The sequence below is a fragment of the Oncorhynchus tshawytscha genome, linkage group LG16, assembly GCF_018296145.1.
Source record: "Oncorhynchus tshawytscha isolate Ot180627B linkage group LG16, Otsh_v2.0, whole genome shotgun sequence".
Lineage (NCBI taxonomy): Eukaryota > Metazoa > Chordata > Actinopteri > Salmoniformes > Salmonidae > Oncorhynchus > Oncorhynchus tshawytscha.
In genome coordinates this window covers 17,700,943-17,728,916 of record NC_056444.1, presented here as the reverse complement: position 1 = coordinate 17,728,916, position 27,974 = coordinate 17,700,943, and the positions used below count along the sequence as shown (strand labels likewise).

Below are 27,974 nucleotides of genomic sequence, written 5' to 3'. Positions count from 1 at the left end.
GTGTGTTCAGTGTAGTTACTGTAACTGTTCCAGTGTGTTCCAGTGTAGTTACTGTAACTGTTGTGTGTGTTCAGTGTAGTTATTGTAACTGTTCCGCAGAAGTTATTTAGACTTAGGAATTAATACAGAAGTATGTCTGATGGTCTAAATACTAATCAATATTCATAAAAATAAATTAATCAATATTAAACCGTAAAGAATTCAGAGACTTCCGTCAGTCAGACAGACAGACAGACAGACAGACACAAGACGGACAGACAGACAGCAGAGAAAAACAAGAGTTCTACAACTTGGCTTCTAAAACTAACTAAACTTTATAAATAAAACAAATGAAAACCTCAACATTAAAGGGCTATAGATTTTTTTCCTTTGGCTTGAAAAACGTCCTCCTCTTCTCTCCTCCTCCCCTCTTGCCCTCCCCAACCAAAAGTAACCAGCTCACTCTGGTCACCGTGGTAACTGAGCCTGGTCAGACTCCTGTGCAGGATAGGCTGGGGCAAGCTCCGCCCCGGATGGGGTGTGGTCAATGGGGTTTGCGCAAAGTGTTTGATTGGCTCGTATCCTTTGGCAGATCTCAGCGTAGCTTGGCTTCTTGGACTCCTAACCAATCACAACACAGGACAGGTCAGTACCCAGCATACACTACATTCACTAATAACCAGTTTGTCTCTGTAGTCTGTGAGGTGTCTCACCACTGCTGGTCTGTTTTCCTTCGTGGTCTGGATAGGTTCTTTCACGGTCGGAGGAGCTGCTGTGGTCCTCTTGAGAGATAGCATGGTTTCCTTCAGCTTCCTGTGGTATAGCAACAACCACCATCAACCAGAACCCTCAACCATAACACAACATAACCATAACACAGACATGAGTCTGCATGTATTCTTCTTCCTTGAAGTAATCATACAAAACACATTGTGAAAGGGACCCATTCCACAGCAATGATGATTCAAAGGAAGGAGAATAAACTTACTCTGGGGGGTGGTTTTTCTGAGGCAATGCTGTGATAGGCTGGAGGTCTTGTAATGTCACAGTGGTTGGTTGGCTGGTACTGCTGTATGTAACTGCACACTGTAACAAGAAAAACAACCTTACAAGAACGTAGATGGCATGTGTGAGTGTGTATGTGTGTGTGACTCTTGGTTACCTTGTGGTTGCAGGTTGCTTTGTGATTGCTGGTTGCTATGGTAAGTGTTTCTCTGGAGGCTGTTGCTGGGGGCAGCGGGGGGAAGCTAGTAGGGCCAAGCTCCAGACTGGGAGACAAGGAGCGGGGGGGCGACTTGGGGGGCTCTCTCTAAACATACATACATTTATATACACATATTGTTATACACAAACATACATATCCACAGACACACAAAAACAACACTCACAAGTAAGAGCTTCTCCTTAACATTTTCCCAAAGCCATCCACATGTTAAGTACTTACAGTGTACTTCTCATCTCTTCTCCTCCTCTGACCAATGGGGCCTCTCCTTCAGAGAGAGAGAATCAATAGGCAGGTTTCTCATTGACCCAGCTTTATTCAACAAAAATATTACTGCGGCATGTGTAATGGAAAGAACAGAAATTGGATAACTTTTCTAAAGATCGTCGAAATTTGTATCCGTTCGACAGAGGTGGATCTTTCTTTTCCTTCGACAGAGGTGGATCTTTCTTTTGTCAAGCTTTACTAAGACAATCAAAAAAAATGTAAGTATTTTTCAAATAAATATTGATTGCTGAATCATTTTGAAAGTATGCAGGGCCCATGATGTCATCGGATGCCGTTCTGCCATTCTAGGTGAGACCAAAAACCAATGTCCGGACCGGACCAAAAACTAATATCAGTGGATGTGGAAATCAAGGCCGGTCCGGACTGCACCAAAAAACGACGTCGAAAAGGCATCAGTGCCAGTCCATGCTTACTGAGGTGTAGCCTACAGTGTTGCCTGAAATATAATTTTATGAATGCCCATCTACGGTGCATTCGGAAAGTATTCAGACCCCTTCACTTTTTCCACATTGTGTTACGTTACAGCCTTATTCTAAAATGGATTATATATATATTTTTTAAATCTCATCAATCTACACACAATACCTCATAATGACAAAGCGGGAACCGTTTTTTGACATTTTTGCAAATATTTAAAAATAAAAAGCCAAAATACCATATTTACATAAGTATTCAGACCCTTTGCTATGAGACTCAAAATTGAGCTCAGGTGTGTCCTGTTTCCATTGATCATCCTTGAGATGTTTCTACAACTTGATTGGAGTCCACCTGTGATAAATTAAATTGATTGGACATGCTTTGGAAAGGCAAACACCTGTCTATATGATATCCCACAGTTGACAGTGCTTGTGAAAACCAAGCCATGAGGTCGAAGGAATTGTCCGTAGAGCTCAGAGACAGGATTGTGTCAAGGCACAGATCTGGGGAAGTGTACCAAAAAAAAAATGCAGCATTGAAGATCCCCAAGAACACAGTGGCCTCCATCATTCTTAAATGGAATAAGTTTGGAACCACCAAGACTTTTCCTAGAGCTGACCGCCCGGCCAAAATGAGCAATCGGGGGAGAAGGGCCTTGGTCGGGGAGGTGACCAAGAACCCGATGGTCACTCTGACAAAGCTCCATAGTTCCTCTGTGGAGATGGGAGAAACTTCCAGAAGGACAACTGTCTCTGCAGCGCTCCACCAATCAGGCCTTTATGGTAGAGTGGCCAGACGGAAGCTACTCCTCAGTAGAAGGCACATGACAGCCCACTTGGAGTTTGAAAAAAGGCACCTAAAGATTCTCTGGTCTGATGAAATCAAGATTGAACTCTTTGGCCTGAATGCCAAGCATCACGTCTGGAGAAAACCTGGCATCATCCATACTGTGAAGCATGGGTGGCAGCATCATGCTGTAGGGATGTTTTTCAGCGGCAGGGACTGGGAAACTAGTCACGATCGAGGGTGAATGCAAAGTGCAGAGAGATCCTTGATGAAAACTTGCTCCAGACTGGGGCGAAGTTTCAACTTCCAATAGGACAACGACCCTAAGCACACAGCCAACACAACGAAGGACACGTCTCTGAATGTCCTTGAGAGTTCCAGACAGAGCCCAGACTTGAACTCGATCAAACATCTCTGGAGAGACCTGAAAATAGCTGTGAAGCGACGCTCCCCATCCAACCTGACAGAGCTTGAGAGAATCTCCAGAGAATAATGGGAGAAACTTCTCAAATACAGGCGTGCCAAGCTTGTAGCATCATACCTAAGAAGACTCAAGTATGTAAGTCACTGCCGAAGGCGCTTCAACAATGTACTGAGTAAAGGGTCTGAATACGTATGTAAACCAGTTTATGGGGTATTTTGTGTAGATTGATGAGGAAAAATAACAATTCAAACCATTTTAGAATAAGGCTGTAACTTAACAACACTTGGAAAAGGTCAAGGGTTCTAAATACTTTCCGAATGCACTGTATATGGTAAGACTAACATCAAAAAGTCTTCGGCTGGTGCTTACTGGGGTCACCATGTGGCCAGCAACAGAATTTTATGAATGTCATTCCATGTGGTTGGCCGTAGCATTGGCTTTATTAATCCTGATTCCTGTGACTAATAAATTAGGCTATTTAAGCTCTGAATATCAGCTACCCAACTTTATCAGGAGTTATTGTGAGCCTATTTTACAATGTGTTTACACAGCTGGAAATGCAGAACTATTTTATTTTTCGCTATGATCAGCTTGTCAAAACAATTGACGAATACTAACTTGAAACCACTGATCATGACAATGGGGTGAAACTCCTAGACAACACTTGTGGTTGTTCATTCTCCTTTGACTTGTCCTGTTTTTAGGATATGTTGTTTGTTAACATGTCAGTGCATTTTTATTGGAATGGGGCGCCATTTAGGTTAGGCTGTTTGATCGGAGAAACCTACATGATGTAAAAAGTGTCTGTCACATTACATTGGCATACATTTCATCTCCAGCCTGTAGGCTACAGAAAAGGCCACATACTCTTTTCACCATATCCTAGATCTGTTACATGATTTATGGAACGATGCGTTGGTGTCGCGCCACAGCGATGCGTCTCTCCAACAGTACCATGGAGAGGCGCCCTGTTAATGGACGAGCAAAATATTTTGCGCCCCTGACTTTTACAAAGTGGGCACTGCTTATCACTTATCGCACTCAACTAAAAAGCCCTTATGCCACTAGTTGTGAGAAATTGTCATTGTTTTTGGGCAGAATTATGTGGGGTTTCATGTGTTGTTGTTGGAGGTGCGTCTTGGTCAGTTTAGCTCATAAAATACCGCCCTCGTCAATCTGATGCCATAGGTGGCCGCCTAATTCTGTCTAATGAGCTGGTCGGCCGTGCTCGTGACTATAAAGCTCCACTCCACATTTCATTCTAATGCCCACTGCTTGCAAAATCTATTATTGTCCTGACTTTCTGAATGCCTGAATTGCTTTGCCTTGCTGTTCTGGTTGTCTGGCAAGTTTCATCATCCAATTATTTCAGATCTACAGGAGTGCAAGTTTCAAAATGGTACAGTGGACCTTGGCGATACGTTGGCACAAGAATTATTAAAATATGGTAAATATTAATCAATTATTGCATTCTATCCATGCTGGCTTTGCAGGCTACCTGAGACATAAAACAGATTGGCAGGAGGGCATAGGCTACAAGCTGTCGCCAAGTTATTAGGCCTAAAGCGCAATTTGCCTAAATACTGTAGGTATTGGAAAAACGTCAAACAATTCATTTCTATTCGACACTGTAGGTTTTTGCGATAATGTTTTTTTTTAGGTGTGAAATTATTACATCCAGCTCATTTTATTGACAATATAGTTCAATGGAAACGCACTGTAGCATAGCATTTTAGCATCTATGTCAACTTTTTAAATGTAAAAAAATAAAATCACTGGACAAGTTAATGAAAACAAAGCTATTATCGTCCTTCAGTTCACGTGGTACCTCAAAAACATTTTTATCTTTTGTTTAGTCTCTCCTGAACATAAGTTATCAGGAAGTGTCCTGTCTCTAAGGGCTGGAGGTTAGAGGTCATTACCTTCCTATGCCAGTGCTTGGGGAGGACCCTGACTCCCTTCTCCCTCCACGTCGACCCCCTTCTCCCTCCATACGCCTGTTGCCTGGTAACCGTGGCGGGCCCTGCCTGTGGGGGCCAGGGGGGCGTCCTATTGGTACATGCTCTGGGAAGAAGGGGGGGTCATCCAGAAGGCCCGGCTCCCTATCGCCAGACCGCAGCCTCTGGTCCCGCTGCCCACGGTGCCCCCTACTGGAGGAGAGAGAGAAACACATGTAACATCACAACAACCTAACTACAACCATGGTTCCAACATCAAGAAATAGAGAGAGAATGATAGCTTGGGAGAAGGAGAGAGATGTCTCTCCAGAATGAGAAAGAGTGAGGAGTGTAGTACCTGTGTCTGTATGAGGGGGATATTTTGAAGCTGGGGCCTCCTGGGAAGCCGTTCATGAAGCCAGATAATGACGCCATCTGCTGTACACAACACCAATGACACCAGTGTGAGAGAAAATGCTTGTACCTGCATCTGTACGTGTGTGTGTCCATCTCACCAGGTCAGGGTCCGTGTATCCGGCCATGGCATCCAAGCTTTGATTGGTCATTGGGTAAAGCTGTGGGAGGGGCTGCTGGAAAGTGGGATGGGCGTAGTATTGGTTGTAAGGCTGCTGATTTGTGCAGGAGTCCATTGCGCGGGGCCTGTAGCCATTCTTTGGAGCGTAGGATGTGACTGCCATCACATTGGCCTTGATCCGTGCCTGATCAATTTATTATTCAACAAAGCAATCAATCAATCTTTGTTCATGTGACTGGCACTTGCATCATGTATAGAAAAATATTTAGATCAGGTTAGATTTTGGCAGGGGTAGGCCATCATTGTTCTTAACTGACTTGCCTAGTTAAATAAAAGGTTAAATAAATAAAACGTCTCAACTCACCTTGATGGGTTTTCCCTGGAACGTCCTCACCTCCTCTCTCAGGTACTGAAATGCCTGGAGCGCACACACACACACACACACACACACACACACACACAAAAAATCAAATCAAATTGTATTTGTCACATACACATGGTTAGCAGATGTTAATGCGAGTGTAGCGAAATGCTACACTCACACACACGTGAAATGCTACACACACACGTGAATGAAATTTGCAGCTGAATGAAGTGTGCATGAATGTCTAGAGAATCAATCCTTCTCCCAGCTGTTGTTAACCGTAACCCCAGTCTCTGTCTCTCCCAGCTGTACCTGTTGAGCGTCAGCCTCAGTTTTAAAGGTGATGAACCAGTTGTCGTTCTGGGCAAACTCACAGCTCTGGATCCTGGGGAGGCTCTCACACGCAAACAGAGCCTTTACGTCCTGGTGATTTAACAAAATAAACACGCACAACATCAGCACTGAAACACACACATGATCCACGGGCCAGCAGGACAAATTTAACATATATTGAACAAAAATATAAACACAATATGCAACAATTTCAAAGATTTTACTGCGCTACAGGAAATCAGTCAATTGAAATAAATTCATTAGCACCTAATCTATGGATTTCACATGACTGGGAATACAGATATGCATCTGTTGGTCATAGATACCCTAAAAAAATAGGCTTCACAATGGGCCTCAGGATCTTGTTACAGTATTTTTTTGCATTCAAATTGACAACTTTAAAATGCAATTCTGTTCATTGTCCGTAGCTTATGCCTGCCCATACCATAACCCCACAACTACCATGGGGCACTCTGTTCACAACGTCAACAAACCACTCGCCCACACAACGCCACACACTTGGTCTGTGTTTGTGAGGCCAGTTGGACATACTACCAAATGATCTAAAATGACATTGGAGGTGGCTTATGGTAGAGAAATTAACATTAAATTCTCTGGCAACAGCTCTGGTGGTCATTCCTGCAGTCAACATGCCAATTGCACGCTCCCTCAAAACTTGTTTTATGTGACAAAACGGCACATTGTAGAGTGGACTTTTATTGTTCCCAGCACAAGGTGCACCTTTGTAACACTCATGCTGTTTAATCAGATTCTTGATTTGCCACACCTGCCAGGTGGATGGATTATCTTAGCAAAGAAGAAATGCTCACTAAAAGGGATTTAAACTTGTGCACAACATTTGAGAGAAATAAGGTTTTTGTGCGAATGGAACATTTCTGTGATCTTTTATTTCAGCTCATGAAACATGGGACCAACACTTTACATGTTGTGTTTATATTTTTGTTCACTGTATTTGTCCACTTTGGGGTGGCAAAGTCTAATGATGATTTTCATTAAGGTCCATGTCTGTGGGTTGTATTTAGGTTTGATAGAAAAGTATCGGAGAAAGATAAATGTGGTTATCACTGCATTATACAGTGCATTCGGGAAAGTATTCAGACCTTATTCTAAAATGGATAAAATGTTTTTTTCACCTCATCAATCTATACACAATATCCAATAATGACAAAGCGAAAACAGAATTTTCGAAATGTTGGCAAATGTATTTTAAAAAATTATACAAAAATACCTGATTTACATAAGTATTCAGACTCTTTGCTATTAAACTCCAAATTGAGCTCTGGTGTATCCTGTTTCCATTGATCATCCTTAAGGTGTTTCTACAACTTGATTGGAGTCCACCTGTGGTAAATTCAATTGATTGGACATGATTTGTAAAGGCACACACCTGTCTATATAAGGACCCACAGTTGACAGTGCATGTCAGCACAAAAACCAAGCCATGAGGTTGAAGGAATTGTCCATAGAGCTCAGAGACAGGATTGTGTCGAGGCACAGATCTGGGGAAGGGTACCAAAAAATGTCTGCAGCATTAAAGGTCCCCAAGACCACGGTGGCCTCCATCATTCTTAAATGGAAGACGTTTGGAATCACCAAGACTCTTACTAGAGCTGGCCGCACGGCCAAACTGAGCAATTGGGGGGAGAAGGGCCTTGGTCGGGGAGGTGACCAAGAACCCAATAGTAACTCTGACAGAGCTCCAGAGTTCCTCTGTGGAGATGGGTGAAACTTCCAGAAGGACAACTGTCTCTGCAGCACTCCACCAATCAGGCCTTTATTATGTATAATGGCACCGGAGGGGACTGCTGCCGTTTTATAGGCTCTTAACCAACCATGCTCTTTTGTTGTTTTATTTGTATTGTTTTTAACTTATTTTGGACATAATGTTGCTGCTACCGTCTCTTATGACCGAAAAGAGCTTCTGGACATCAGAACAGCGATTAATGACCTTAAACTGGACAAATAATTTTTCTTTAATGAGTTGGACGAGAGGGATTTACTCCAGACACCCGATGAGGCCCTCATCCCTGTCAATCGCAGGAGAAAAAGACGGAGATATCGCGGAAGGTGATCGGGGTGCTTTGTAAGGATCCGGCGATGAGTGGCTAATTTGCCTTTGCCAACGGTACTATCGGCCAACGTACAATTGCTGGATAGTAAAGTGGACGAACTGCAAGCATGTATATCCTACCAACAGGATATTAAAAACTGTAACATCATATGACATGAACAACATACAGCTGGCGGGTTATACACTGTATCGGCAGGATAGAACAGCAGCCTCTCTTAAGACAAGGGGTGACAGTCTATGTATATTTGTAAACAACAGCTGGTGCACGATATCTAGGAAAGTCTTGAGGTTTTGCTCGCCTGAGGTAGAGTATCTCATGAAAAGCTGTAGACCACACGATCTACCAAAAGAGTTTTCATCTATATTCTTCGTAGCTGTCTATTTACCACCACAAACCGATGCTGGCATTCAGACTGCACTGAATGAGTTGCATACGGCCATAAGCAAACAGAAAAACTAATCCAGAGGCGGCAGGGGACTTTAATGCAGGGAAACTTAAATCCGTTTTACCTAATTTCTACCAGCATGTTAAATGTGCAACCAGAGGGGGGGGTGACTCTAGACCACCTTTACTTCACACACAGAGACGCGTACAAAGCTCTCCCTCGCACTCCATTTGGCAAATCTGACTATAATTCTATCCCCCTGATTCCTGCATACAAGCAATAACTAAAGCAGGAAGCGCCAGTGACTCGGTCAATAAAAAAGTGGTCAGATGAACCAGATGCTAAACTACAGGACTGTTTTGCTAGCACAGGCTGGAATATATTCTGGGATTCTTCCGATGGCATTGAGTACACCACAACAGTCACTGGCTTGATCATTTTTTTTATTTGACCTTTATTTAACTAGGCAAGTCAGTTAAGAACAAATTTTTATTTTCAATGACGGCCTAGGAACAGTGGGTTAAATGTCTTGTTCAGGGGCAGAACAACAGATTCTTACCTTGTCAGCTCGGGGATTTGATCTTGCAACCTTCCGGTTACTAGTCCAACGCTCTAATCACTAAGTGTGTAGATGACGTCAGCCCCACAGTGACTGTGCGTACATACCCCAACAAAAAGCCATGGATTACAGGCAACATCAGCACTGAGCTAAAGGGTAGAGCTTTAGCTCACAAGCTGCTGTTCTCACACAAATGATCAAGGAACCTACCAGGTATAACCTCAACTCCGTAACCAAATCCGTAACCAGATATCATCCTGACCAACTTGCCCTCTAAATACATCTCTGCTGTCTTCAACCAAGATCTCAACGATCACTGCCTCATTGCCTGTGTGCCTAATGGGTCCGCGGTCAAACGACCATCCCTCATCACTGTCAAACGCTCCCTAAAACACTTCAGTGAGCAGGCCTTTCTAATCGACCTGGCCCGGGTATCCTGGAAGGATATTGACCTCATCCCGTCAGTAGAGGATGCCTGGTTGCCCTTGAAAAGTGCTTTCCTCACCATCTTAAATAAGCATGCCCCATTCAAAAAATGTAGAACTAAGAACAGATATAGCCCTTGATTCACTCCAGACTTGACTGCCCTAGACCAGCACAAAAACATCATGTGGCATTCTGCATTAGCATCGAATAGCCCTCGTGATTTGCAACTTTTCAGGGAAGTTAGGAACCAATATACTCATTCAGTTAGGAAAGCTAAGGCTAGCTTTTTCAAACAGAAATTTGCATACTGTAGCATTAATTCCAATAATTTTTTGGACACTGTAAAGTCCATGGAGAATAAGAGCACCTCCTCCCAGCTGCCCACTGTACTGAGGACAGGAAACACTGTCACCACCGTTAAATCTCAGATAATCGATAATTTCAATAAGAATGTTTCTACGTCTGGCCATGCTTTTTACTTTTCTACCCCTACCCCGGCCAACATCTCAGCACCTCCTGCAGCAACATGCCCAAGCCCCCTCTCCTTCACCCAAATCCAGACAGCTGATGTTCTGAAAGAGCTGCAAAATCTGGATCCCTACAAATCAGCTGGGCTAGACAAGCTGGATCCTCTGTTTCTAAAATTATCAGCCGAAATTTTTGCAACCCCTATAACTAGCCTATTCAAACTCTCTCTCGTATCGTCTGAGATCCCCAAAGATTGGAAAGCTGCTGCGGTCATCCCCCTCTTCAAAGGGGGAGACACTCTAGACCCAAACTGTTATAGACCTATATCCATCCTGCCCTGCCTTTCTAAAATCTTCTAAAGCCAAGTTAACAAACAGATCACTGACCATTTCTAATCCCACCATACCTTCTCCACTATGCAATCCTGGTTTACGAGCTGGTCATGGGTGCACCTCAGCCACGCTCAAGGTCCTAAACGATATCATAACCGCCATCGATAAAGGACAGTACTGTGCAGCCATCTTTATCGACCTGGCCAAGGCTTTCGACCGCATTCTTATCGGGAGACTCAATAGCCTTGGCTTCTCAAATGACTGCCTTGCCTGTTTCACCAACTACTTCTCAGATAGAGTTCAGTGTGTCAAATCGGAGGGCCTGTTGTCCGGACCTCTAGCAGTCTCTATGGGGGTGCCACAGGGTTCAATTCTCGGGTCAACTCTGTTCTCACAAACCTCCAAATGAACTTCAATGCCATACAACACTCCTTCTGTGGCCTCCAACTGCTTTTAAATGCTAGTAAAACTAAGTGCATGCTCTTTAACCGATTGCTGCCCGTACCCTCCCGCCCGACTAGCATCAAAACTCTGGAGGGTTCTGACTTAGAATATGTGGGCATTTACAAATACCTAGGTGTCTGGTTAGACTGTAAACTCTCCTTCCAGAATCACATTAAGCATCTCCAATCCAAAATTAAATCTAGAATCGGCTTCCTATTTCGCAACAAAGCCTCCTTCACTCATGCTGCCAAACATACCCTCGTAAAACTGCCTATCCTACCAATCCTTGACTTCGGCGATGTCATTTACAAAATAGCCTTCAACACTCTACTCAGCAAACTGGATGTAGTCTATCACAGTGCCATCCGTTTTGTCACCAAAGCCCCATAAACTACCCACCACCACGACCTATATGCTCTTGTTGGCTGGCCCTTGCTACATATTCGTCTCCAAACCCACCAGCTCCAGGTCATCTATAAGTCTATGCTAGGTAAAGCCCCGCCTTATCTCAGCTCACTGATCACCATAGCAACACCCACCCGTAGCACATGCTCCAGCAGGTATATTTCACTGGTCATCCCCAAGCCAACACCTCCTTTGGCTGCCTTTACTTCCAGTTCTCTGCTGCCTAAGACTGGAACGAATTGCAAAAAAAGAAATCACTGAAGTTGGAGACATATCTCCCTCACTAACTTTAAGCGTCAGCTGTCAGAGCAGCTTACTGATCGCTGCAGCTACACACAGCCCATCTGTGAATAGCCCATCCAAATCCAACTACTTACCTCATCCCCATATATGTTTTTGTATTTCTGCTCTTTTGCACACCAGTATTTCTACTTGCACATCTTCATCTGCACATATATCACTTCAGTATAAATTGCTAAATTGTAATTACTTTGCCATCATTGGCCTATTTATTGCCTTACCTCCTTACTTCATTTGCACACACTGTATACAGATTTTTCTATTGCGTTATTGACTGTACGTTTGTTTATCCCATGTGTAACTCTGTGTTGTTTTTGTCGCACTGCTTTGCTTTATCTTGGCCAGGTCGCAGTTGTAAATGAGAACTTGTTCTCAACTGGTGAAGGTGAAATATATATATATTTTTAAAAGAGCTGCCGCTTTCAAGGAGCGGGACACTAACCCAGAAGCTTAAAAGAAATTCCGTTATGCCTGCCGACGAAGTGTCAATACAGAACTAAGATCGAACCGTACAACACCGGCTCAGATGCACGTTGGATGTGTCAGGGCTTGCAAACTATTACAGAGCACAAAAAGGAAGCACAGCCACGAGCTGCCCAGTGACATGAGCTAAATTACTTCTGTGCTCGCTGAGAGGCAAGTAACACTGAAACATGCATGAAAGCATCAGCTGTTCCAGACGACTGTGTGATCACGTTCTCCGTAGCCGATGTGAGTAAGACCTAAACAGGTCAACATTCACAAGGCCGCAGGGTCAGACGGTTTATCCGGACGTGTACTCCGAGCATGCGCTGACCAACTGGCAAGTGACTTCACTGACATTTTCAACCTCTCACTGTCTGAGTCTGTAATATCAACATGTTTCAAGCAGACCACGATAGTCCCTGTGCCCAAGAACACTAAAGTTACCTGCCTAAATGACTACCGATCCGTAGCACTCGCGTCTTTAGCCATGAAGTGCTTTGAAAGGCTGGTCATGGCTCACATCAACACCATTATCCCAGAAACCCCAGACCCATTTCAATTTGCATACCAACCTAACAGATTCACAGGTGATGCAATCTCTATTACACTCCACACTGCCCTTTCCCACCTGGACAAAAGGAACAGCTATGTGAGAATGCTATTCATTGACTACAGCTCAGCATTCAACACCATAGTGCCCTCAAAGCTCATCACTAAGCTAAGGACCCTGGGACTAAACACCTCCCTCTGTAACTGGATCCTGGACATCCTGACGGGCCGCCCCCAGGTGGTAAGGGTAGGTAACAACACATCCGCCACTCTGATCCTCAACACGGGGGCCACTCAGGGGTGCGTGCTCAGTCTACTCCTGTACTCCCTGTTCGCTCATGACTACATGGCCAGACACGACTCCAACACCATCATTAAGTTTGCCAGTGACACAACAGTGGTAGGCCTGATCACCGACAATGATGAGACAGCCTATAGGGAGGAGGTCAGAGACCTGGCCATGTGGTGCCAGGACAACAACCTCTCCCTCAACGTGATCAAGACAAAAGGAGATAATTGTGGACTACAAGAAAAGGAGGACCGAGCACGCCCCCCTTCTCATCGACGGGGCTGTAGTGGAGCAGGTTGAGAGCTTCAAGTTCCTTGGTGTCCACATCACCAACAAACTAACATGGTCTAAGAACACCAAGACAGTCATAAAGAGAGCACAACAAAACCTATTCTCCCTCAGGAGACTGAAAAGATTTGGCATGGGTCCTTAGATCCTTAAAAGGTTCTACAGCTGCACCATCAAGAGCATCCTGACTGGTTGCATCACTGTCTGCTATGGCAACTGCTCGGCCTCCGACCGCAAGGCACTACAAAGGGTAGTGTGTACGGCCCAGTACACCACTGGGGCCAAGCTTCCTCCCATCCAGGACCTCTGTCAGAGGAAGGCTCTAAAAATTGTCAAAGACTCCAGCCACCCTGGTTATAGACTGTTCTCTATGCTACTGCACGGCAAGCGGTACCGGAGCGCCAAGTCTAGGTCCAAGAGGCTTCTAAACAGCTTCTACCCCCAAGCCATAAGACTCCTGAACATCTAATCAAATGGCCACTCAGACTATTTGCACCCCCCTCTTTGACAATGCTGCTACTCACTGTTTATTATCGATTATTATCGATTATCCATGCATAGTCACATTAATAACTCTACCTACATGTACATATTACCTCAATTACCTTGACTAACCAGTGCCCCCGCACATTGACTCTGTACCAGTACCCCCTGTATACAGCCTCGCATTGTTGGTTAAGGACTTGTAAGTAAGCATTTCATTGTAAGGTGTTCTTGTATTCAGGGCATGTGACAAATAAAATGTTATTTATTTATTGTAGAGTGGCCAGATGGAAGCCACTCTTCTGAAACAGGCACATGACATACCGCTTGTAGTTTGTCAAAAAGCACCACGTGACAACCGTCACGTTTGGAGGAAACCTGGCATCATCCCTACTGTGAAGCATGGTGGCAGCATCATGCTGTGAGGATGTTTTTCAGCGGGAGACTAGTCAGGATTGAGGGAAAGGTGAACGGAGCAAAGTACACAGAAATTCTTGATGAAAACCTGCTCCAGAGCGCCTAGGACCTCAGACTGGGGCGAAGGTTCACCTTCCAATAGGACCACGACCCTAAGCACACAGCAAAGACAACGCAGGAGTGGCTTGGGGACAAGTCTCTGAATGTCCTTGAGTGGCCCAGCCAGAGCCCGGACTTGACCCCGATCGAACATCTCTGGAGAGACCTGAAAATAGCTGTGCAGCGATGCTCCCCATCCAACATGACAGAGCTTGAGAGGATCTGCAGAACAGAATGGGAGAAACTCACCAAGTACAGGAGTGCTAAGCTTGTAGCATCATACCCAAGAAGACTCAAGGCTGTAATCGCTGCCAAAGGTGCTTCAACAAAATACTGAGTAAAGGGTCTGAATACTTAAGTAAATGTGATATTCACGTTTAAAAATGTTTTAAATAAATTTGCAAACATTTGTAATTGTTGGCAGATTGTAGATTGAGGGGTCAAAAAATAATTTAATAATACATTTTAGAATAAGGCTGTAACATAACAAAATGTGGAAAAAGTGAAGGGGTCTGAATACTTTCTGAAAGCACTGTATGGTAACTGTAAAGGGGTGAATTAAAGAAGAGCACTCTTGGAATATAGCCAATCATAAATCAATCTGGTTTATTACAAGGGAGACAGGGACACACCTACAGCACAGAAGCAGAGAAAACGTCTAACTGGCATTCTCTAAGCAGGGCCTTAAATCCCAATCTCACAGCACCAATGTTCCATAAACATCAGCCTGGGAGGCTTGTACGGAGTCACAACAAAATACTTTGCCAGCTGCTGCAGTCACACAGTGTTCATAAGGTCATCAATACAATAACATATCAGTGTCCTCAGTCCTTGTACATCCAGTCTGGTTTCAGTTACTATAAACAGATATGAGTTTAATACATAACATACAGCATCGAGTCTCGTAACCATCAACCCTTGACACAAACAGAACACTTGAAATCATGTGAATTACATAAAGGTCGGGAAAACATAAATGTGCTAAGCATTGTGTTAATTACTCTTAACTGAATATGAACTTTATTAAATATTCCTCATTACATATGTTATGCAGTTAGCTGGGCCAACAGGATTGAGGACATGATCATTTTGTATTGTCAGGGAACTAACTTCTCAAACTAACGCAATTTGATATGTTACAAATTTCATTATACAACACATATTATGGTATCTCTATGGGCTCACCTTGGGGCGTCAAAGGTCATACATGTACAGTATGCATTTTGGGGTATATCGAGTAGAATGGACAGTATTGGGATGTGCTTTACTATGACATGTTACCCGGGATGATAACTACACCAAATTTCAAACAGAACAAGGAGACCTATTGGGGAAGTTTTTAGCTACAGTATATAGAGTCATCATTGATTTAGTCTATAATCAGTCCCAGCAACCTATTTTCAAGATGGCCGACATTAATTTCAATGGGGAGGAACAGCATTCATTTTGCATGGCCATAACTGAATAAATAATTGGTGTAATAAGACCAATTATGTCTTAAAATGTGTGTCACAACGAGGACAAACAACAATGATGGCCCAAGTATGTCAGTTATATGTATTCACCAAAATATTACCAGAAGAGTGGTATGCCAAATATATGCCAAAAAAGCTGTCCAAACTGCTGTTTTGTTGCCGTTTCCCAAAAATATTACATTAAAACACTTTGTTCTAGAAGCATTCACTGCTTGTTTATTAATGAACATTATATGCAATGTGAAACCTTCCCATACATTGCACTCTATTTGAAATCCCATAGGAATGCATTATGTCCAGCAAAGAGGTACAGTTAATCATTTTTGCAAAATGCCTTCATAATGAGTATACCAAGTACACATAAAGCAAAAACAAATCTAAACAATGATGCCAAGACATTGTTGATTTAACATTTTCCAATATGGCTGCAAACCAGCTCCATTGGTTTAAATTTGATTGGTCTGACATTGTCACAACTCTTTTAATAATAGGTGGAATATGCCTAATGGCAATAAAAAATAGATTATAGTTATGCAAATAACACAACCAATTTAGCCAGGTTTGCAAGATATATAATCTTTGTAAAACATTAGCAAAACTATTCCAAAAATGTACCAAAAACACTACTCATATCAATGGTTTTGGTCTGTATTTGCATCACTGATATCTATATTTCATTTTCAAACAATTAAAAATGTATCTATAATATTTCTAAAGGGATCTTTCCCTGGTTTGTAGTGACTATATTGATATACAATATTATGCCATATTGTTTAAATATAAAATATGTCTTGAATCCTGTCATATACCCTGCATTCCAATATGACATTTTAACAAGCCATGATGATGAGGGCATCAACTTACATATCTGGTGAAGTATTAAAGCCTTAGCTTTACAGCCTTCATATATGGTGAGTAGTTACACTTTTTTGTGGAAAAATAGTATAATGTAGTATAGGATCTACTGAAATATGTATTGGTTAGTGGCTGCTAAAGGTTGTCGAGGGCATCAGCAATGGTCCAATTGCTGGATTTTGTCTAATCACGATGACTTCTATATGATATATGATTTCTATAACGTGTCAACTAGCCACTGAACTAATGTATACGAAATGATTAGGTTTTATTAAATAACTTGTACTGTTGAAGGTTAGAGAGCATAATTTTAAGATTATGATGGTCAGGGAGAGAAGATTTTTAGAGATTTTTAGAGATAAACACAAATTCCTAGCTCCCAACAGAGTCCAGAATATAAATAGATATGTATATGATGGGATGCATAGACATTATGGACAGAAATATATGGATAGAATATGTAGTATATCTGTAGAATATTTAGGATAGAATAGTACGTGTCCAGCAATAGTTAAGGATAGGCCTTGACTAGAATACAGTATATGCATATCAAGTAGGGAAAACAGCATGTAAACATTGAAGAGCATAGTTAAGAACTAGACATTATTCTATGGAAAACAATTGCACACATTTAGCTCTTTCATCAGAGTTATACAGCAAGTACCTGTATGCTTTTCATGTTCAGTAAAACATCAATTGATCATGTAATTTCAGGGTAGCATCATGGTATCTGTCAATATTGGCCACCATTAATTTGATATTTTTGTTCAAATAAAGTGAACTATACCTGACAAGTATGAGTGGTTTAGGTTATTTCCCATCCTTTGTGGGCTCTGTCAAGCACTAGTAGGGCGCATTTGCCAATGTACTGACATTGACAACATGAGCTGATAATGTTTACTTTGCAAGCTACAGGTAGAAACATTGTACAGTTGGCTAAACATAGTGGTAAGTAGACCTAATGTACTTTTTTCTCCAACCAATATAGGCCTACCTAGCAAAGTTAGCTAACATGATACCCTTTTCAACATTATTTTCAAGTGTGTTTAATCACGATTGCTGCTGATAGACATGATAGGTTACAGTGATTGATGGGCCACGTCAAATTGGCTACCTAGCTAATAACAAATTACGTCAATATGGCTAGTTAACAAGCTAACTTTCAGGGGATGAACTATAATGAACAAAAATATAAACGCAACAATTTCAAAGATTTTACTGAGTTACAATTGACATAAGGAAATCAAATTCATTAGGCCCTGATATCTGGATTTCACATGACTGGGCAGGGGGGCAGAGATGAGTGGGCCTGGCACCCAATGGGGTGGTTACATGTGGTCTGCGGTATTTAGTCCTGTTGGACGTACTGCCAAATTCTCTAAAACGATGTCGGAGGCAGCTTATGGTCGTAAAATGAACATTCAATTCTCTGGCAACAACTCTGGTGGACATTCCTGCAGTCGATACATCTGTGGCATTGTGTTGTGTGACAAAACTACACATTTTACAGTGGCCTTTTATTGTCCCCAGCACAAGGTGCACCTGTGTAATGATCATGCTGTTTAATCAGCTTCTTGATATGCCACACCTGTCAGGTTGATGGATTATCTTGACAAGGGAGAAATGCTCACTAACAGGGATGTAAACATATTTGTGCAAAAAATGAAAGAGAAATAAGCTTTTTGTGGAACATTTTGTGGATCTTTTATTTCAGGTCATGAAACATGAGACCAACACTTTACATGTGTTTATATTTTGGTTCAGTATAAATGGCTATATCCAAATATTGTTTGATTTGCTTGCCATCTATAGGGTTGATGACAGAAGTCCGACAGACAATTTTACCAGGACAAGGACTGATGTCAAGCTCTTTCCAAAAGCCTAATCTCTGATGACGCAAGATTGACATGTTTGCTTAGCTAGCTACATGCCAAAGGGATACAGTACCCTCATGTATCTGAAATGACATGATCTATTGATTTTGGCCGATCATGAGCTAGATGTGGAATAATCTGAAATGTGTAGTTCTGACTATGCTCTTCGAGAAGTGATTATATTAAAACCAAATAGTTTATTTAACAATCCCTTGAAAACAGCACTTAGTTGTCTATGGTTTTAGCAGGGCTGGGGGTCTCCTTGCAAATCGAACACTCTGCAGAGTATTGTGACATTTTATTGATAAAAACCTATACAGTCATTTTGAATGAGCATGTGACCATTCTCACGTCTCAAGATTCCTTTATCAGTCTGCAAACATTCTATTGCATAGACTCCCTTACAACAAGATGTATAATTGTGTGAAAAACATAGAAAGCATTTTTTTTTGGAGAGGCTATCATATATCAATTTGATCAGGAGCTTGTGGGGAACAATTTAATTCCATCAAACCTTTGTCACCACAAAGTGGACCTTTTTCAGCTGGCCCATGGACTAAGGCAGGTTTCTAACAGGCGGGTTCTTACCTCTGGGGGTGTGGTCTCCGGGACCTCTCGGAGGATGACGATACAGCGTCCCTGATTGGGCCGTACCTTTTGCCCACATTCTGCCACCTCCACCAGCGGCAAGGCTACGAGCCAATCAGGAGACAGGACACGGTCAGAGCCTTCCCTCCAGTAAACATCTTACCCAATCATGTAATTCAATACAACAATAACCCACATACGTCCATACATACATACATACATACATACACACAAAAAAAGTTTACTCACACTTGAGGACGTCAGAGATGAGTTCCAAGTCCGTGCTGAGCTTCTTGATGTGGTCGAGGTTGGCTAGCGTTGTTATGGGAACAAACTGGTCGCTGTCCATCTGGGAGACGAGGTAGAGGTCGTTGGCAAGGTTCTCCCTGAGGGGACATCAGCCAATCAGTATTTAAAAAACTCACTGCCTACTAAATGTACACAATGTAAATGGGACCGTATTTTCATGTTGCACATCTTTTAGTTGTCTTTGTTAATTGTTTTCAATATTTGTATATGACTTTCTACAATTTATAGTTGGTTTTTAAGTCATTGAAATTTTGAGCTACTGACTTTAAAAATATTGTTAAATGTACATTGTTTAATTTACTGATGGTCCTTAACTAGCCCCATAGGGATATCGAATGCCAAACCAAATTTGACCACTCTTACGGTACTCTTCATTCCGTGACATACCATTTTCTCTTATCATCTCGCAAATCTCAGTTAGATGAGACTGACTTTATGACCAAACTGATCCTATTTACACTTTGTATTCTATAATAAATGTTTCTGACTCATATTGATGCCACATAGACCATTTTCAAAATGAGAAGTTGATTTTTAGGTGCCATCAGCCGCCTGTGACACATACGTACCGTGACAGACAGGACTCCAGTGAGGTCTTCAGTTGATCGATGAGCTCCTCTGAAAACATCAATAACATATACTATTTGTATCAGATGTCATCTGATAAACAGTCCTGTTTGCTCTAAGCTCCATCAGCCAGTAACGTTAGTACCTGATACACAGCTGTCCTGGACCAGGCCATTGGTTGACAGGTTTCCCATAGTGACCGTTGTGAATTCTACGACGCTCGGTTCCAGCTGAGCCTCGCCCACTTCCTCCAGGTCATATCCCTGGTCATACCCTGAGGACCAATCAGGTAGCGGCATTTACAAGACTGACCGAAATAAAAGCCAAAGAAAAGGCCTGCACACCCATTAGCTCTTTCCACCTCTGGACTAATGGCTAGGCGCTGTTCCATGCTCTGTCTACTTCCACATGCTTACCTTCCTGGTTAACGGCTAGCCATGGTAGACGGGAGTCAGTGTAGATGGGGCTCGAGTGGTCCAGACTAAGCATGTGATTGGCCCATACCTGAGCGTTGGGGTTGAGCTCAGAGACCAGGGTGGATTTCTGCAAGAGAACACACACACACACACACACACACACACACACACGCACACAACCTCAGTGTCTTTAAACATCAGAAAATTGACATATACAGTCGTGGCCAAAAAATATTGGCACCCTTGCACTTTTTCAAATAATGCACCATTTCTTCCAGAAAACTGTTGAAATTAAAACATATTTTGGTATCCACATATGTATGTCTTCGGTGTGCAGTTGAACAAAACAAGAAAAATCTGAATTTATTTACTAAATCTTAGCTAATTCCACAAAGAAATCCTACAATGACCGGGACAATATTATTGGCACCTTCTAGAAGTGGTTAGAAATAATTAGATTTCAAGCAGGTGATTCTCATATATATTGGAATTGAACTCAGCTGTGGTGAGTTGAAGGTTCCTGCAGTATAAACATCATGTATTCAACCAGATTGAATAGAGAAAAGGACTCATTTTCCTGTTGTGCCACTGTGTGTACTGCAATGAGCATGGAGAAAAGAAAGAAAACCGGAGTATTATCTGAGGTCAGACACAACATTGTAGCCAACCATGGACAATCTCTAGGCTACAAGTCCATCTCCAAAGACCTTGATGTTCCTGTTTCCACCGTACGTAATGTTATCAAGAAGTTTAAGGCCCAAGCCACTGTAGCCAACCACACTGGACGTGGCCTAAAGAGAGACCTTGATGGAAGATTGCAGTGAAGGATTGTTCGAATGGTGGAGAAAGCACTGCGGTCAACTGCCACACAGATTCAAGCAGAACTTCAGACACAAGGTATGACAGTTTCAACTTGCTCCATCCGTCGCCAACTCAATGAAAGGGGGTTATATGGTAGGAGACCCAGGAGGACCCCACTTCTGAGAGACAGACATAAGAAAGCCAGACTACAATTTGATAAAACACACCTGAGCATGCCCAGATGAGACCAAATTAGAGGTTTTTGGTAAAGCACACCGTTTCTATGTTTACAGAAAACTAAATGAAGCTTTCATAGAAAAGAACACCTTCACTACAGTCAAACATGGTGGTTCAGTGATGTTTTGGGGTTGCTTTGCTGCCTCTGGCGTTGGGTGCCTTGAACGTGTGCATGGCATCATGAAATCAGCTGAATACCAAGGTATTTTGGAATGGAATATTAAACCCAGTGTCAAAAAGCTGAGTCACGATTGACGTTCATGGGTCTTCCAACAGGACAATGACCCCAAACACACTTCAAAAAGCCTGCACACCCAGTAGCTCTTTCCACCTCTGGACTAATGGCTAGGCGCTGTTCCATACTCTGTCTACTTCCACATGCTTACCTTCCTGGTTAACAGCCAGCCATGCTAGACGTGTGCATGGTTCAATGGTTCAAGACAAAATGCTGGACTGTTCTGAAGTGGCCAACAATGAGTCCAGATCTAAATCCCATTGAAAACTTGTGGAGGGATCTGAAAACAGCAGTTAGTAGAAGGCACCCTTCTAATCTGGGAGAACTGGAGCAGTTTGTACAAGAGTGGGCCAAACTGCTAGTAAAGAGGTGCAGAAAGTTGATTGCTGGTTATAGGAAGCACATGATTGCAGTTATTTTGACCAAAGCCTGTACTATCAAATATTAAGTAGGGTGTCAATTTTGTCAATGCCATTTCTGTTTATTTTCTGATTTTAATGGATATATTAAGTTCTGAATCAAAAGCAAAGGTTCTGTAATATTAACAGTGAAATAAAGAAGTGTGGAGACGTTGTTCAATTTCAACATATTTCTAGGGAAAAATTGTGAGTTACTTAAAGTGCAAGGGTGCCAATATTTTTGGCCACCACTGTCAGTGCATTCGGAAAGTATTCAGACCCCTTGTCTTTTTCCTCACAGCCTTATTCTTAAATATATTAAATTAAAATCTACACAATGATAAAGCACATTTTTTAAATAATGTTTTTAAAAATTGTGCAAATTCTTTGAAAATAAAAAACAGAAATACCTTATTTACATAAGTATTCAGACCCTTTGCAATGATGTTGAGCTTAGGTGAATCCTGTTTCCATTGATCACCCTTGATGTTTCTACAACTTGATTGGAGTCCACCTGTGGTAAATTCAATTGATTGGACATGATTTGGAAAGGCACACACCTGTATAAGGTGCCACAGTTGACAGTGCATGTCAGAACAAAAACCAAGTCATGAGGTCGAAGGAATTGTCCGTAGAGCTCCGACACTGAATTGTGTCGAGGCACAGATCTAGGGAAGGGTAGCAAAAAATGTCTGCAGCATTGAAGGTCATTCTTAAATGGAAGTAGTTTGGAACCACCAAGACTCTCCCTAGAGCTGGCCACCTGGCCAAAATGAGCAATCGTGGGAGAAGGCCCTTGGTCAGGGAGGTGACCAAGAACCCGATGATCACTCTGACAGAGCTCCTCTGTGGAGATGAGAGAAACTTCCAGAAGGACAACCATCTATGCAGCAGTCTACCAAGCAGGCCTTTATGGTAGAGTAGCCAGATGGAAGCCACTCCTCAGTAAAAGGCACATGACAGCATTTTTGGAGTTTTGCCAAAAGGCACCTAAAGGACTATCAGACAATGAGAAACAAGACTCTCTGGTCTGATGAAACCAAGATTGAACTCTTTGGCCTGATTGCCAAGCATCACGTTTGGAGGAAACCTGGCACCATCCCTATGGTGAAGCATGGTGGTGGCAGCATCATGCTGTAAGGATGTTTTTCAGAGGCAGGGACTGGGAAACTAGTCAGGATCAAAGGAAAGATGAACGGAGCAAAGTACAGAGAGATCCTTGATGAATCCCTGCTCCAGAGCACTCAGACTGGGCTGAAGGTTCACCTTCCAACAAGACAACGACCCCTAAGCACACAGCCAAGACAATGCAACAGTGGCTTTGGGACAAATCTGTGAATGTCCTTGAGTTGTCCAGCCAGAGCCCGGACATCTCTGGAGAGACCTGAAAATAGCTGTGCAGCGACACTCCACATCCAACCTGACAGAGCTTGAGAGGATCTGCAGAGAAGAATAGGAGAAATGCCCCAAATACAGGTGTGCCAAGCTTGTTAACATCATACCCAAGAAGACTCGAGGCTGTAATCACTGGCAAAGGTGTTTCAACAATGTACTGAGTAAAGGGTCTGAATACTTAAGTAAATGTGATACTTCAGTTTTTTTTATACATTTATACATTTTTATACATTTCAAAAACCTGTTTCTGCTTTGTCATTATGGAGTATTGTGTGTAGATTGATGAGGGGAAAATATTTTTTAAATCAATTTTAGAATGAGGCTGTAAAGTAACAAAATGTGGAAAAGGTGATGGGGTCTGAATACTTTCCAAATGCACTGTACGTGTATTTTCTCACCCCTACAGCTCACACACACACCGCTGAAGTACTCACAGGCTGGTACTGATGGTGCCATTCCCAGAGACAAGAGTCCTGAGGCAGAAGAGTGCTGTAGGTGGGGTAGACTCCCAGCAGGTCCATGGAGCTAGAGGGCTGCTCCTCCTCGCAGCCCTCCTCACCCTCACCCTGGCTGGGGACCATACCCTGGGCCAGCCCCTGGGCCCATCCTCCACATACCTCTTCCTCTACCAGCCCTGGCCCTAAATGCGTCCAGGGAGAGGGATAGAGGCCAGAGAGGGTGGGGTCCCCTTCCTCTCCCAGCAGTTCTGACACCATGTCTATCATGCCCCCTTCCTCGACCTGTCCTCTCACCCCCATGGTGTCCATGTCCGTGGTGACAGCCAGTGACCCCTGACCCAGGAACTGTATCTGGTAAGAGGGGGTCGAGGCGTAAACGTCAATCTGATCAGGCTCCACCCCCAGCACTCCCACCAACAAATAGGAATCTGCCGTCGTTGCATCGTCTACAGGGTAGTCCACATCTGAGCAGTCATCGCCGTGGGAAACAAACTTCAGGGGTTCATCAAATGGGCTGAATTCAAATGTCACAGGTGGGAAAACAGGGGTGACAAACACACTGTCATTTGTTGCTATATTACTACACTCAGTGTCCTCAGGGAGTGTCCCTAAACTACTGTCAGACTGTGTTCCTACACTACACACGCTACTGAGGCTGTCTGTTGCAACACATTCCTCTAGGAGGGATATTCTATTCTCAGTGTGTATCTCTGCCCTTTCGTCCGCGTGTGTTCCGTCCTCCGCGTGCGTTCTGTCCTCCGCGTGTGTTCCGTCCTCCGCGTGTGTTCTGTCCTCCGCGTGTGTTCTGTCCTCCGCGTGTGTTCCGTCCTCCCGTCCTCCGTGCGTTCTGTCCTCCTCGCGTGTGTTCCGTCCTCCGCGTGTGTTCCGTCCTCCGCGTGTGTTCCGTCCTCCGTGTGTTCTGTCCTCCGCGTGTGTTCCGTCCTCCGCGTTGTTCCGTCCTCCGCGTGTGTTCCGTCCTCCGCGTGTGTTCTGTCCTCCGCGTGTGTTCTGTCCTCCGCGTGTGTTCCGTCCTCCGCGTGTTGTTCCGTCCTCCGCGTGTGTTCCGTCCTCCGCGTGTGTTCCGTCCTCCGCGTGTGTTCTGTCCTCTGCGTGTGTTCCGTCCTCCGCGTGTGTTCCGTCCTCCGCGTGTGTTCTGTCCTCCGCGTGTGTTCCGTCCTCTGTGTTCTTCTCAGACAGGTTTCTGCAGTCAGTGGGTTCAGTTCCTCCCTCTGAACTCAACCTCCCCTCTCTCCATTCTGAACCTATTGAAAGGAAATGGGACAAGGAGGATGGAGGACCTTTGCAGGGCTGTAAGTGAGTGTCCCCACTAGGCAGGTCCTGAGTGACAGGAGTAGAGCCTCCTCTTTCCTCAGAGAGATGGCCGCTCTCGCTGTCCTCACAACCCTGAGAAAGATTGCTGCTCTTTCTGTCCTCCCAACCCTGAGAAGGATTGCTGCTCTCTCTGTCCTCCCAACCCTGAGAAGGATTGCTGCTCTCTCTGTCCTCCCAACCCTGAGAAGGATTGCTGCTCTCTCTGTCCTCCCAACCCTGAGAAGGATTGCTGCTCTCTCTGTCCTCCCAACCCTGAGAAGGATTGCTGCTCTCTCTGTCCTCTCTACAATTCTGAGGATAGCTGCTCTCTCTTGTGGGGTGACTGGTGATGGCAGCCATTTCCTGCCAGTGTTTCTGTTCCACACTGGTTTCCGGCTCCTTCTCTGTTGCTGCAGACCTTCCCACTATATCCTCACCCTGGACTGGCCAATCAGTGAGTTCTGAGTCATCAACAGGGCTTCTGTTATTTCCAGTAGGTTTTACATCATCCCTATCAGGTCTCCCAGCATACACATGTGTTGTGTTTTGATCAGGCTTGGCGTTGCTGTCAGAAGTAATATCATACTGATCAGGTTTTGTTCCAACTTCATGTTCTATATCCACTGGTCTAAGGTCAGATTTGAATGAGTGGACAGTAAAGTCCATGGGTAGAGACACTGCGTAGACTGGATAGACTGTGGATAGTGAAGAGAGTGTGGAGACTGGTGATACCTCTGTTAGTGTGGTTTCCACTGTGCTGCTGAGTATGGTCTCCTCCTCCTCCTCATCCTCCTCTGTCTCTCCTTTCAGCCCCTCACTGATCATCCTCACTGAGACCGCTTGGTATACCTCAATCCTCTCCATCTCCTCTACACATGTGGCCCCATCCACTGCCCCAAGCAGGGGGCTGGAGTTGGGGCTAGAGCTAAGGCTGGGGCTGTGTGTGAGCTGCTCCTCTGTAAGGGTAGGGTTAGGAGGGCAGGGGTATGTGGGGGTGGAAATATTGTTTTGAGTATCATGGAGGTTCAAATCCCTCTTTGTGTTTTCTCCTTCCTGGCTGCTATCAACAGTCTTCACTGTGGACAAAATACCTGTCTTCTTAACACACACATTCTCGTCCTTAACACACACACTCTCCTCCTGGCGTGATGTCAGCTCAAGTATGTCGGGATCTGTAATGTCTCCAGTTAGTGGTGGGGTCCTGGTGTCTCCGGGGGTGATGGAGCTGTCCTGTTGTGAAGTCTGAGGGTCCTCATAGCTTCTCCAGAGAAGGTCCGGCAGAACAGGTGCCTCGGGGGGCTCACAGTGGGATTTGTCAAAGGCTGTAGGTTCCAATGTTTGTGATTGGTCGATGGCTGTAAATTCAACTGTTTTTGATTGGTCAGAAGCCATGGGTTCAGAAACCTTGGGTTCCGTTATGTGCGATAGGTCAGCCTTTGCAGATTCCACTCTGTGTGATTGGTCATTGGCTTCAGGTTTTTCTGCGGGTGATTGGATAGAGGCTGTATGTTCCTCTAAATGTGATTGGAAAGCTGTAGGTTCGGCTATGTGTGACTGGATAGAAGCTGTATGTTCGGCTACGTGTGATTGAATAGAGGATGTAGTTTTGGCTATGTGTGATTGGATTGCTGTAGGTTCCGCTGTGTGTGATTGGATGAAGGCTGTCTGTTCCTCTGTGTTGGATTGGTCAGTGTCGAGGTCGTCAGCATCGATGGAACAGATGCTGTAGAAGCTCTGAGCTCTGGCCCTGAAACCCCGCCCCAAGGTTGCCCTGATGACACAGTCTTCCTCCTCATCTTCCTCTGCTCCTACTCTAGTGGAATCCCCCCCAGCTCTGATATTATACAGCTGGTGGGTTGGGGATGTTCCGACCAGGGGGGTCCTCCAGCCCTCTGTCTCTTCCTGGCCGGGCTCCGGGGTCTGGTTGAACCAAGTAGACCTAAGCAGGGCGTTCTCCACTATCCTCTGTCTCACTGGGCTCTCCACAGTGTTCTCTATCCTATCTATCTGTCTGTCTGGGTTCTGAATGGTATTCTCTATCTGTTTCGCTAGGTTCTCCATTGTCTTCTCCATCTTCTGTTTGGGTGGGTTCTCCATGGTGTTCTGTATCCTTTGTCTAACGGAATTATCCATAGTGTTCTCTGCTGTCTTCTGTTTTAATGGGCTCTTCACACTCTCCTCCAAATATGGAACATTCCCACAGCTGGCCCTGGCCTTGGCAGCGGGTGTGTGTGGCACGCCTGCCTCCGTCGAGTCCATGTGTGTGTGTGTGTCCGTGTTTGTCTGTGTGACCATGCTGGGGCCTGTGGAGGCGTTAATAATAGCCAGTTCCTCCTCGTGTGAGTGTTGCGGAGTGAGTAGCCCCCCACTCCGCATGCCACTGACACTGCTATGCCTCGCCTTGGGGCCTGTCGACACGTTGTCCGGGATGACATTGTTCTTCTTCTCCTGTTCCTGAAGTTTCCGTTTGGCCGGTCCGTCCGGTACACACGTGTGTTGAGCCATTTCGTCAGACACATGTTGAGCCAAAGCTTTAGTGTGTAGTGTGTCCTGGTGTTTGATCCCCAGCGCCTCTGGGCTTGATGCCTGAAGCAGCCTGGTCCTCTCACTTAGCAGACCTGGGCTCAGTTCCTTACTGCAGCAGCACCCCATTTTCACTACGCTACCAGCTTCTTAAACAGCAAAGCAGCACTTCACCAACACTCAGACACAGTTCCTCTAACTCACACACAAAGAGAAAAGACCCCAAACTAACCCTTGCTTTCTCC

The 27,974-nt window shown here is 44.1% G+C and overlaps 1 protein-coding gene across 1 annotated transcript; it reads right to left on the bottom strand.

Moving 5' to 3' along the window:
• Positions 1–14: 14 nt before the first annotated feature.
• On the bottom strand, positions 15–27,965 carry LOC112236916. The gene is made up of 17 exons (XM_042298640.1): positions 25,479–27,965; positions 23,872–25,370; positions 20,372–20,498; positions 20,101–20,229; positions 19,958–20,006; positions 19,329–19,465; positions 19,080–19,183; positions 6,265–6,375; positions 5,953–6,006; positions 5,569–5,772; positions 5,412–5,491; positions 5,039–5,266; positions 1,424–1,469; positions 1,142–1,288; positions 968–1,065; positions 693–792; positions 15–600 (listed from the first exon to the last, which is right to left on the bottom strand). Exons 1-17 carry the CDS (start codon positions 27,856–27,858, stop codon positions 448–450), a joined length of 5,646 nt encoding a protein of 1,881 aa, XP_042154574.1. The 5' UTR covers positions 27,859–27,965; the 3' UTR covers positions 15–447.
• Positions 27,966–27,974: the final 9 nt, after the last annotated feature.

Coding starts and splice junctions, on each gene's coding strand:
- LOC112236916 (XM_042298640.1), bottom strand. CDS start 27,858: ATGGGGTGCTGCTGCAGTAAGGAACTGAGCCCAGGTCTGCTAAGTGAG. Junction 25,371..25,478: donor GAGCAGCAATCCTTCTCAGG/GTTGGGAGGACA, acceptor ATCCTTCTCAGG/GTTGGGAGGACAGAGAGAGC. Junction 5,267..5,411: donor TCCCCCTCATACAGACACAG/GTACTACACTCC, acceptor TCTCTCCTCCAG/TAGGGGGCACCGTGGGCAGC.